Here is a 12,190-nt window from a genome sequence, read left to right on the forward strand (position 1 = left end):
TCTTCAAATATGTAACTACTTCCATTTGTTCATTTACCTTTCAGACCCTCTGCACACACTGTCAAGTGAGAAGGACCATTCAAAGTCAATGTCCACACTCAACTTGGTGATAAAGTGGTAGGTGTTGGCCAAAGGCAGCTCACATGTGCACATGTATTTTTCTGTGTATGCATACACATGGATAAGAACTATGTCTCAGTCCTGAGCTGCTCCCTTAGTACAGCAAAACACAAAGCAACGGAAGCAGTTTTATTTAAAACAAGACAACAGAGGGAGTAACCATGATTGCTACCCTAGGGTGACTCGGTAACAGGAGCCAAGAAATACCCAGTTTCATGTTCTGAGTATTTTCCTAAATTTCAGCATCTTCAATAGACTATCTCCAAATGCCGTTAAATATAGCTTGTATATATTATTTAGATCTAATGAAACAGCTGGACAGTTGTTGGGCTGTTGTCCAAGCAGAGCTGTTAAAAAGTGTTATTTCACACCATGCCTCCTCTCTTACCTGGGGATATACTTACACTACAGATCAACATAACATGCTTGGACTAAAATGAAATAGGTAGCAACAGCTAAGCAGCCTATAAAGACTGAAAATCCATCATGATTCTTCATACTAGGTTAGCACACTTTAAATTCCTAGCTACGCCCTTAGCTAGATAGCCTATGCTTAGCTTCCTACTTCAGTTGCTCCCCTGCTATCAGTATTGCCCCCTAGCTGGTTTAAAACCAGCCAGGGCATGTCTGTGGGAGTTGCAGTTGCACCTTTAGACGGCAGTGATTGACGTCTGGACAGGCTGCATATAGGGAGAGCGCCAAAGGAAAACAGGCTTGGTACTACAGCACAGTGAACTGGATTTCAAACAAAGAATCCTCCTGAAGTTATGCATTTGACTGGGGCTGCAAGGCAGATATTCTGAACTCAAACTCCATTGCTGTACAGCAAGGAGAAAATCCCTGAGCAGCTTTCCAACACTGGAGTCAAGGAATGTGTTTTTGAAGAATGTTTCTGGATGTCTCTTACTCCATTATCTCAGACTCTTCCTTATATCTGCATTTTAAAAAAACATGTTTGTCTGCCTCTCTGTAGAGAGACATGCACATGGATCTGGGAATACTGCCTGTCATCAGAGAGACCCTTGCTACTGTATGGCTGTGATAACAGTTCAGGCCAGACAAAGTAAGCAGGCATACTGTCACTAAAGTTGTAATCTCATAGGTGTAATGATGTGGATAAGAATGGTGGCAGACTCCAACTTGTATAAATCATGTTTTAAAATGAATCAGCAAGTGCGTAATTTGCAATTCAAAACCCTACAACGTTAATCACAAACTGGGATGGGCAGAGGTTGTAATAGGAGTTGATAGGGTATTCCAAACTCCCTATGGAGTTGGACTCCCTTTGAAGAGAAATGAAACCAAATGCAGTCTCATGCACAGCAAGCAGCTACTCATGGTAGGGTAGGGTGCCTATATCTTCATCAGCTGTTACTGTCTTGGACTCTGGTGAGTTGGTGCACTTGAAGAGTCACCACTACCCTATATGAATCTGGGTTAGCACCTACTGAAATGAAAGGGGCGATTCACGATTCAGTTCTGATTTCAGTCTTTACAGAAGCTCAAGCCAATATAGCTTCATCGCTTACACTTGAGTCACGATTGCAAAGATTTATTGGCAGCCATAAATTTAGTGATTTAAAGCATATCTACCCAGGGAAATTAGTGCTTAAAAGGAAGGGTGTAGATTTTTAATGTGATCATTTTTTGTGTGCTAGCTCTCGTTGAGATATTTTTAACAAATGCTAAAATTGTTACAGTATAAAATAATGTAACTTTACTCTCTAAGTGGAATATGTTACTTAATTTCTGGAGCACTAGAAATAGAAGGGAGTTACATGGGGTAATGTGCCAGAAGTTCACATTGCTGCACATTCACAGTTACTGCACACTAACTTCTTTATGTAACAAAGCGTTAGACCCTTCGATTTTAAGTATAAGTTTAGCACTGGAAAACAGCCGGAAGACAAATCTGTGCATCTGCTGCTAGTCTGGTATGCTCCACATCTTGAGAAGTACCATCTAACCAGCTGACATCATTAGCATACGTATGCCGCCTTCTTTCCCCATCACAAATGTCCTGTAAATCACAGAAGGATGAAATTCTAATCTTTTTAGTGCTGTTGGAAATAGCTAAATTACTGCCTCTCTTCTTTGTGTCCACTCAAACACTAGGTAAAAGCACCTATATTCAGAAGTATGGCTACTGGATTGATTCATTTCCCAGCCTGCAGTTTGTGCTTGAAGGGCAAAGATCCATTGCCTGCATTTATTGCTCGAAGATGGAGGGCTCAGCAGGGCATAGAGGCTCTTCAGCAGCTTGCTGTGTAAGTGTTCTATGGTTGGATAATTTAAAATGAACATACAAACAAAACCAACAAAAGCCCATGCACACTGAAGTGGAGATGACTGCAATTTGCTCCTACTTATATTTCCCTCGAAATTAAGAGATTGCAGCTGTTGTGGAGTATGGTTACCCATCTGTTTCCTACAGGGTGGATGTTGCACATTCCTTCATCCCTGTGCTATCTACTTTGCAGTGGTTACTGTGAAAGAAAAGAGATTTATTTCAATCTCCTATAGATCAGATGAGTTATGAAGATTTCAGTGACTCATGTGTGTTACTTCAGTGGGAGCTGTTTCATTTTAATCCTGTGCAATTGCAGCTGGTTAGATTGTTTTTGCTGCTCATTCAAGGGTGTCTGGGGCCTGAACCAGGGCACCACATGCTGGGTGCAGGAGTTTCTTAGTTGAACTTTCTCCTGGCATCACCATTTGGGCTTCTGATTCAGCAAATATTAAAAAAAAAACAAAAAACAAACAAAAAAAAAACAACAAAACAAAAAAGCATTTATGTGTTGTGCTCCACCACATCATTGTTTTAAGTCCTCATACAGCTGTATTAAAGACTGCAGGCATCAGCCTAGGTAGTTGTTTTCAAAGTTTTTTCTGCTTTAACAAACTATAGACCATGGGCTTTTCAGATGATGCATGCTCTGGGGTTGCTGGTAATTGAGTTCTACCACGTGCCAGGCGGTAATCAAAGATGTTAAAGAGTGATAGAGTGGATTTCACACCTGGTTTTGTTCAGTTTCAAAAGCATATTCTTCTCATTTCCATAATAAAAAAAATATTTTTAGAGTATTTTTTTCCTTACTGCTATTTTCACCATTTCAAACTGTCCCCAGCACATGGAAACCTCAGTGGCTTCTTATATTTTGCCTGTTATTCTGTAACAGCTTACTTGACATCTGTGTTGCTTTAAAATTGATTTACATTTCAACAACATGTATTTGCAAAATGTCTTGCAATTAACAAAAAAATGAGAAATACATCCCCTCTGTTTCAACCTGCACTGATTGACAGTGCTGTTGATACAGAAGACAGAATATTTCCCAGCTGTCTTCTCAGTAGTAGCATTGCCTCAGCAAGGTTACCAGGAATAAATGCTCATTTATTTCAGCAAAGTCAGCAAATATAAGTCAAGGACATGCAAGAGGCAGGATCTGTGGAATGAAAAGGGCTATTTCCCTGGGATCCCATTGTGCCTATACTATACCATAATAGGATGAACAGCTTATGCTAATAAAGTTAGATCATAAGAATAAGTGCCCACCTGTGCTGAATGAAACATTCCATCTGGAATGAGCAACAGTCTGATATTTAAAGAGTCAGCTCGTGGAACTAGCCATCAGCTCAATTAACTCACTTGAATTACAAACACAACTTCACAATAATAGTTTGATTAGTGCTGAGCAAGTATGTCAGGTTACCACACTGCATCTCAAAATACTCCCCTCTCTTTCATTATGTGATATGACTGAAAGCCCTGGGAAGAGATGACTTTAAACTTACCTTGGCAGTAAATTGTGTGTCACGGGAGTAGTGAAGTATCTCTCTCTAGGCTTTCCTGTAGCAGGTAACCACATTGTGGCTCTGCAGATTCCACAGCACAGCTGGCAGGACTTAGACAAGGTAGAAAGTGGTAGTCCTCTCCTTTGCTCATTCTACTCCTTCACACGTATTTTCTGTTACAAAAAGGGTTTCACTCTTAAGGAAACGAGCTTGCTCCCCTCACTCCCAATAGAAGTAGTTTACTTTACAAGGTCAAGCATGTACAAGTGGCCAATCCCTTCCATAACAAGGACATAAGAAAGTTTTAATAAAGGCAGCAAATAACCATTTCTTGACAATACATAGTGGGCAATATATGTAAAGTGTCAAACTGTTTTGTTATATACATGAGTATGAAAAAAGTAAAATATAATTGCTTGTGTAAGTGTGGGGATTTGGAGCAATAGTATGATGCATGTTGGATTGTGCAAACAGAGGAGAGAGATTTTTAAAAAAGGGCATAAGGAAAAAAGGTCAGAAATACTCTGAATGTACTTCTTAAATTATATCTTGTATTTTGGCTTTCAGAGCTCAGTCTTCTCTTCAGATACCTCAGATTGTGTATGAAGATCCTGAAGTTGATGGAAGGAATCGCTACAAATATTTTGTACAGTAAGGAATGAGCTGATTTAAAACAGTCAGAAGCTTGCTTCTGTGCAGTTTAAAGAGCACCTAAGTAAAGGCCAGAGCCTTTAGTATTTTTTCTGTATTTTCTGTTTGTTCTTTGATCACTGATAGAGAAAATTTAAATAGTAACCAAATCTTAAATCATAAGGTCTTTTTAAAATTCACACTATTCCAAAATTTCCAGCCATTGAGTTACCATATAGACAAATATACCAGGCATTCTGTACTTAATAATTGTTTGTAGAAAGATTTGGGCTGTAGATCCTCCTGTGCAAAGGAAAAGGATACTTACAAAGCCACTGTGGTTCTCCAGACCCCTAGAAAGTTGTCTTTTTGAGATGGAACCTTTTAACTCCCCTTTTCTGCCAGGAGCAGAAAGGCAGCAAAGGGAGATAAAATTTTCATCAGTGTCCTCTACTGCAGGATTGCTCTGCTCCTTCCAGAATGACACTGCAGGTCAGCAACAGACTTGAGATCTGAACCAACAGCTAGCATATAAACATTCTTGACTTCGTCATATGCACTTTGAATTACATTTTAATCAGCACCTATTGGCCACTGTGTCCACTTTAAATATAAAAAAATTGCCAAGTTTAATAAATTGAAGTCCTTTATGGCTCCTTTAACAACAATTAAAAAAGAACAATGTTATCTTCTGCAATTTGAAATTAAGCTTTAAAGTCTCCAAAGGCTAAGGGAGATCGATAGCGAACTTCAATATGCAAAGTATAAGAATGCCTGTGAAGGAATTATCAGTATTTAATTGAGCCCCATCACTTTCAAAATACCTCATAAAATATTGCAAAAAAGGAAACAATCAAATTAGATAAGTCCAAAACAGTTTACCTTATCATCTAATTGTGGGAGTTCATTTCAGGGTTTCAAGCTGTTATTAAAAAACCCAAAACTACCCTGTCAAAAACTCGAAGTGAAAAAAGTAAACTAATTAGTGAAACATGCACAAAATATTGTGAGCACACTCAAAACTAATTTTAATTATTGTCTTGTTTTGCAATTCTGCTTTCTTCTTTGACATAACAGTAACACTTAATCCTACTAGTGAATCTTGTCCTTAATCCTACTCTATTATTTTTTAGCTATGAAAGAATTTTTTAATATTCAGGTCCAATTCTTAAACATGCAACTACAGAACCTGTGTAAAATCATTGTAACTCCACTGGAATTAGTGGACTGCAGTTTTTCTAAACCGTAATGGTCTTTAACACTCATCTCTTATGTTCATTCTCTTTTTTTCAGCTTCCTCAGCCATTCTGATAAGCTGCTTCCAGTAAATGTTCCATTAGATGTTGCTTATGAAACGACAAAGTAAGTAGTGACTTCTGGAACATTACTATTGTAATGGGTCACATCTCACCAGAAAAAGATCAGGAAACTATTTAGCTGGTGACCAATATTTTTCATAATGAACCAAGGGGAAAAACTTGTTAAGAGGTAAGGGTCTGTTCGCCATTGAGAATTACTGAGGACACAGGTGATTGACTGTTTCAGGATTTGCTTGTAGTATATAAATAGTGCTTGCTGAGTAAAAGACATGTGCCTCAAGTGTTTTATGCTTATGAGGCCTAAGCTAAGTGTCTCTGAATCTTAGAAGAGATACCATAGCAAAGAAGGTTCCCAAGTACAGCAATATTGTTGGAAAATCTTCTGGTATTTTATTACAATCTGTGTGACTGATATAATACTGTTCAGTGTTGTAGAGCATCCATGAATTAGTCTAATATGGCTTTCGGTGGGTATCAAATTTTGAGGTCACAACAAAATTCATTTCCTAGTAGAGTCAATGGAAATTGCACATACTTATATAAGAATTAAATTTTTATTCCGGAATTGTTAGCAAGAGAAACATGTAAGCTAAATTGAAGTAGTCCTTCATGTTACAGTCAACCATTTGTTACTTTTTGTGTCCATTGAAGGCAATGCTTTAGAACGGATACATAGGTAAGATTTGTATGTAATAATCATGAGCGCTGAAACCAGAGGATTTCTGAATTTGTTACCTAAGGAGGGTGTTTCAGAGGACTCAGTGAAGCCTCAGTCTGCTTTTACTAAAGATAATGGAGTTAACATCAATGGGAACAATGTTAAGATAGAACACATTTGGATATCCTCCCTTTGACTGACTGTTGCATTTCTGGTTTATTTTGGGTTTGGGTTGGGTTGGGGTTTTTTGGGTTGGTTTGTTTGTTTTTAATGAATGAGACCAATGTTCTTCCTTCTTGCATCTGTTTTTAGGACAGAGTCATATGTTGATTCAGGTACAAAAGACAGCCATGTCCTTGGCCCCATGTTCCGAACTTTGGGCACGCAGACAGATTACAGGGATGGTGAAGCCCAGACGGATCCCTATTCTCCTGAATATGTAGTTCGCAGTGGCTCAGTCCCCGAACTTCTGACACTTGCTACACTCACTTGGGGTAAGTTGTGAAATTAAGATAAATTATAATAATCATGTCACCTCTTTAGGAGGAGGTTCTTTTCTTTTCAGTGTTAGGTTCAAGTCTGTTGCCAGGTTTGACAGTCCTTTGTTGTGTTCCTTTGAGGCAATTATTTTATCTGTTTCTAAAATAGCTATGATATTTTCCTACTTAATGGTGCTGTTCTGCAGCATTCCATGAACAGTTTTGAGAACACTCAGTGTAGAAAGGTCATGTTTTACAAATACAAACTAGGAGCAGTTTTTCCATTTACCTACTGTTCTTCAGCTGCTCTGAGTTTAATATCAGTAAAAAAACCCCCAAAATAGCATGAAGACTGCTGCCCCAGAATATATCTGTGATTCTCAGCTTCCAGGGTCTCATCTGCAATGATGATGGACACTGGACATGCCAAAGAAAGTGTCTTCCTAGGAAAGATTTTCTTCCTTTGCAGCCTTGCAGTAAAGAAATGAAGTGCTAGAGTTGATGTCAACTAAACTATGGCAACTTCAGGCCCTACCATTCCTCGTACTGTAGAATTTTACCTGCCTTAGAAGTATTTGCTTCTGGCTTTTGACAGTTCTTCTTGTGTTTAACATGAAGGCTTGTGCCTGTCCAGCCCTCTAATACTTTTTTGGTGGTGGCTACTTGTGAGATTTGCCATTCTCCTGAAGAGCTAATGCTTCTCGTCCCTGCAAGGTCGGGGGCTGCCAGCAGGACTAGAAGAGATGGCGATGATTGACCGCGCCCGGGAAAAACGTGCATGGGAGGCATCTCTTCCACCCATGGACAGTCCCTCAAACACCGCGAAGAGGTTGAAAATGATGGAGGAAATGGAAAGGAAGGAGTGGGCCTTTAGAGAACAGGAAATAGAAAAGTAGGAGTCCAATTATACTCTTTTATTTCTTTTAATTATTGGCTGAATAGAGAAGGAACACGAAGGTTTAGGGGATTGGCTGAAGGGTACAACAAGCCTTATATTTCTGCAAAAATCCCCTTATTTTGGGAAGGGATACTTTCGTTAAATTTAATCTAAGAGACTGCTACTACATTACATTTCACCAGTGCTTAACTCAGTTTTTAAAATGAAAGATTGAATATGAGATGTGCACAATGAACTATTTGTGAAGTAGTTCATTGGTGTGTAGGATTTGATGATGACAGCATTGCACAGAACACTGCAGAGTACAGTAGATAATACCTGACCTTTTCTTTCCGTGCAGGTTGCAGAAGATTCGACTGGAAGTCTTAAAGAAGATGCTGCGGAGGCGAGAGGAAAATCAGGATAAGGTGGATGCCAAGCGCTTGTGTGACTACTGGCAAAATCGCCAGAGGACCAGAGAAGAGAAAATAAAAAAGATTCGACACGACTGTGCATTGAGTAAGTTTGAAAGACAGAAAGAGAAGGGTATGAGACTTAGTTTTCAGACACTTCTATTTTCACCAGCTTGTAGTCTATTCAAAATGAAACAGGCTGCATCCACAATAATGATATGCATGGCCAGCATTTAGTCTGTCGTGTCTTAATATTATCTAGCAAAAGCTCTCATGAATTTCCAAAGATTTGGCTTTTACAGAACTATTTGTATGAACTTTCTCACATTACTATTTCCTTTTCAGTGCTCAGGAAACTGATAGCTAACAGGAAGAATATGATGGGAAAGCTGGATAGACGAGATATCATCAAAGAATATACCGACTTTTCATCACAAACATATGCACCTTTGTCTAGAATTGGGTTTTTCCCAGACAACAATTCTGACTGCTATGCAGTAAAAAACTTCTATCTTAACACCTTTGCAGGTAAGGCATTTTGGAAGACTTAATTGTGTGAGATATTTATCTGAGATATTAACAAAACTCAGATGTGTCTCCTCACTACTCCATTACTTAATCACTGATTGTATTATAATCTTTGTATTATAATTTTAGGATTGTGTGAACTGGAAGCATCTCTCCCAGGTTCTGTCATCCAGCTCAAGATTAAAGCTCCAAAACCTAAGAGCATTATGACTAAGACTGGCTTTATTACAAGGTCAGCAAGGCTAGAGGCAGACCTGGTACAAGTTCATCAGGTATGGAGCTGCATCCAGCAGCATATCGGTTACTCTTAGATTTGAACTGCTCATAAATGCAATTGGGAAGACATGTAAGCTTTTTCCCAATTTCTTGTGCTAAATTCTTATTTTCTGTAAGAAAACTTTAAGGACAGAATGGACCAAACGTGGACTGTTGTAGGCATGACCAGTACTGCTCTGATACCAGTACTCTTACTCTCTAATATTTGTGCTTTTGTTTCAATACTATAGAGGACAAGCATGGCTGCTTCTGTCTTCCTGCAGATCAGGTGTTTGGATTGGAATGTATTGTGTCAGTTTGCATTTCTCACCTACCATTTTCTCGTTCTTATTTCTCCCTTGCTTTTATAATACACAAGTGGTAAACCTATTGTCTACACTGTCAAACTACTCATAATTAAAGAAGGCAAATCTGGATTAATATTCTAAAAATTCTGTACATTTTAAAAAATTTACGTTTTAAATGCCTATTGTAAAAACACCTTCAGCAAAGCATTATTAAAATGTCCCCACTCTTAAAATCAGATCAGAATGGTGGATGCACATCACTGTTGTTCCCTAAGAACAGCATCTGATTTGCAAACATGCTAATAGCGCTTTGCATATCTTAATTTATCCCAATTGTTCATGCAGATGAGGTGTCCGTGTATGCAATTAACCACTGAGGAAAGAAGTGCCTCATTTGCATCTACAATCACAATATTTGTAAACTACATGTACTTTTAAGTACACTTCTTGTGATGCTGTTTAGGGTTACCTTTTTGTAAAATCAGGCACAATCTTGGCTGGCTGCTGTATCCCTGAAAAATAGCGAATCTCATTTGTAAAGCTTGGCAAGTTTCACACACACACACATATATGTATAGCTCTTTTGGTTTTGTGTAATTTATTAATGATTTCAAAGCAGACAGTAACCTGCTACTAATGAATTTTAAATTGAAATCTTGTTCTGAAAAATCAGTTATATTGTCTCAAATTTATATTCTGCCGGATCTTGTAAAAGATGAAATGTTGCATCTCATTATTATCCAGAAGGAAAATTTTCAGAGAAAATCTTGATTGCTACAGGACAAAATTTATAGTTTTATGGACATGGTAGTATTGAAGGGGTTTGAGTTTGGGTGGGTTTTGCATAAAATTCCAGAAGTGACTGTATAATATGGATCATAACATGGTTTTCATAGGCAGCAGAATGTTAGTCCAAGCTCTCAGAGTCTAATTCCAATTACAGCAATTATATTCTGTTTGTTCAAAATGATTCTCATGATTTGAAAGACTATGGCAAAGTGTCTATAGTCACAGAGAAGAAGTATGACCTAATGCTGGCTGCTCACACAATAATGACTCTTCAAAGAAAAATTGGTGGCCAAAGGAAGATGGAATGCAGAACAAATGCAGACAATACTGCACATTTTCTTTCTTAAATCTGTGTAGATCACATGGTCTACATTGATTTGCAGCAACTGAGAGGCTAACACAACAAATACTCAGTTCCCCCCCACAAAATGGCAAAATGTATATTCTTTTAAAATCGCAGACCATTTCCTTTGCAGGCAGAAGCGATAAAATGAATCCAGTATGTAAAATTTAACTGCTGCTTTTAGATACACAGAAGTAGACACCAGGCTGGTTGGTCCAGACAAGCAGAAAGTACTGACACTGTGAAATACCCAGACTGCCTCAGCAACCATTGGATTTAAACAAACTTTCTATTCAGAGCAATAAGAAATCTCACAAGCTACTGGAGCTGTCAAAACAAGAGCAGTAGAGAGTGCAGAGTACTTGCGTTAACGGAATTTAGGAGGATCCAAAATCTGACCACTCCAGCGCTCTGACCATTTGGAATAAGCAGGCTCAATTGTGCCAACAAACGTCCATCACACACAGTAAGAAAGAAGTTTAAAGCAGGCAATGAGGGATCATCTTGGAATGGCACTGTGTTGCTTTGCCTTATTTCTATAGATGAACAGCCAAACTAGTTTTCTGTTCAAAAGCTTTATTTTAGTGCTCTCCTAGCACACTTAATCCATGTGGTTTTTTTCCCATAATCCTAGAAACAAAGAGAAACTCTGGAAAATTCAGAGAGTACATGGTGATCTAGCTCCAGAATGAGTTTCTTTCATTTTCCCTGGATAATCTGTGGAAGCAGGTGGCAAATAAGGGAATGTTAGATTTTGGCCTTAGGATTTAGTTTTAATAAAAGAAGTTTCCAAAGCTTGCTTCTCTGGCCAAACAAGTGGAAAGATGAACTTATAATAAGAAAAGTCATCCTCATCATGTTCCTTTTTCTTTGACATATTGATGGTATTCCTAAGCTTAAAGCTTGTAAGGAGGGATAAGCAGTTTTCCAGGGAACTGCAAAATGGATATGTGTCCTCCTGAGAATAAGAACAACTTCTTCCAGACATGAAACTAAGCAAAAAATAAATGATTTTAGAAACAGACTTTTCGAAGACCATCCTGAAACCTTTTGCACAAGTGTTATGTACACTCAGTAGTTTTGAATAATTCTCCAAGAGAACATGGCAGAAACGGGAGTGACCCAGGATTCACAGTAAAAACACCAATCTGTATCCTAAGCCAGATCTGTAAAATGATAAGGAAAATTAGTTCCCAGCCAGCACAGATAACATTGCTTTAAGGGATGTAAGTGAGCCATAATGTAGACAACCTTGTGTGAAAATCCAAGGCATTAAAGAGAGAACATACGAATACAGCAAACTGCTACAGAAAATAAATGCAATAGGTAAGTGAATACACCAAGGCATGGAGGGGATGCTAGAAGACATCTTAGTGCAGAGCAGTACATGACTTTAAGCTGACCGTCCATGCTGTGGTGACTCAAAACGGGTGAAGTGCTAGGTGGTTTCGTAGAATCATACAACAATTTTCATGGACATCTTATTATTTTAGTGAATAAATTAATGGTCAGCTGAACAAAAAAACCCAAAGGAATGACTGAAGATACAGCAAATCCCTTGGGGAGTTCTTCCACTGCTACAGTTACTGTTATCACAGTACTGTTTGAAACAGTACTGTTTCTAAGTGTTGAATCAAGATAAGGTCTGAACAAAAAACCTTCTCAGCATAAAGTGC

The 12,190-nt window shown here is 38.4% G+C and overlaps 1 protein-coding gene across 3 annotated transcripts in view; it reads left to right on the forward strand.

Moving 5' to 3' along the window:
• MAATS1 (MYCBP associated and testis expressed 1) overlaps positions 1 to 12,190 on the forward strand; it is a 30,559-nt gene that overhangs the window by 701 nt on the left and 17,668 nt on the right. For 2 of the 3 annotated variants that reach the window (XM_027878898.1, XM_027878899.1), the window contains exons 2-10: positions 45 to 117; positions 2,236 to 2,387; positions 4,483 to 4,566; positions 5,839 to 5,907; positions 6,835 to 7,016; positions 7,716 to 7,893; positions 8,240 to 8,397; positions 8,637 to 8,819; positions 8,949 to 9,091. In XM_027878898.1, coding sequence (XP_027734699.1) covers positions 2,260 to 2,387; positions 4,483 to 4,566; positions 5,839 to 5,907; positions 6,835 to 7,016; positions 7,716 to 7,893; positions 8,240 to 8,397; positions 8,637 to 8,819; positions 8,949 to 9,091 — 1,125 coding nt within the window. In that variant the 5' untranslated portion in view covers positions 45 to 117; positions 2,236 to 2,259. Of the gene's footprint in view, positions 1 to 44; positions 118 to 2,235; positions 2,388 to 4,482; positions 4,567 to 5,838; positions 5,908 to 6,834; positions 7,017 to 7,715; positions 7,894 to 8,239; positions 8,398 to 8,636; positions 8,820 to 8,948; positions 9,092 to 12,190 lie in introns of those variants that run through there. The other variant, XM_027878900.1, reaches the window with a different exon arrangement.

This window comes from Empidonax traillii, unplaced genomic scaffold (assembly GCF_003031625.1).
Source record: "Empidonax traillii isolate 1590-97213 ecotype Southwest subspecies unplaced genomic scaffold, ASM303162v1 scaffold46:size3806547, whole genome shotgun sequence".
NCBI classification, from domain to species: Eukaryota; Metazoa; Chordata; class Aves; order Passeriformes; family Tyrannidae; genus Empidonax; species Empidonax traillii.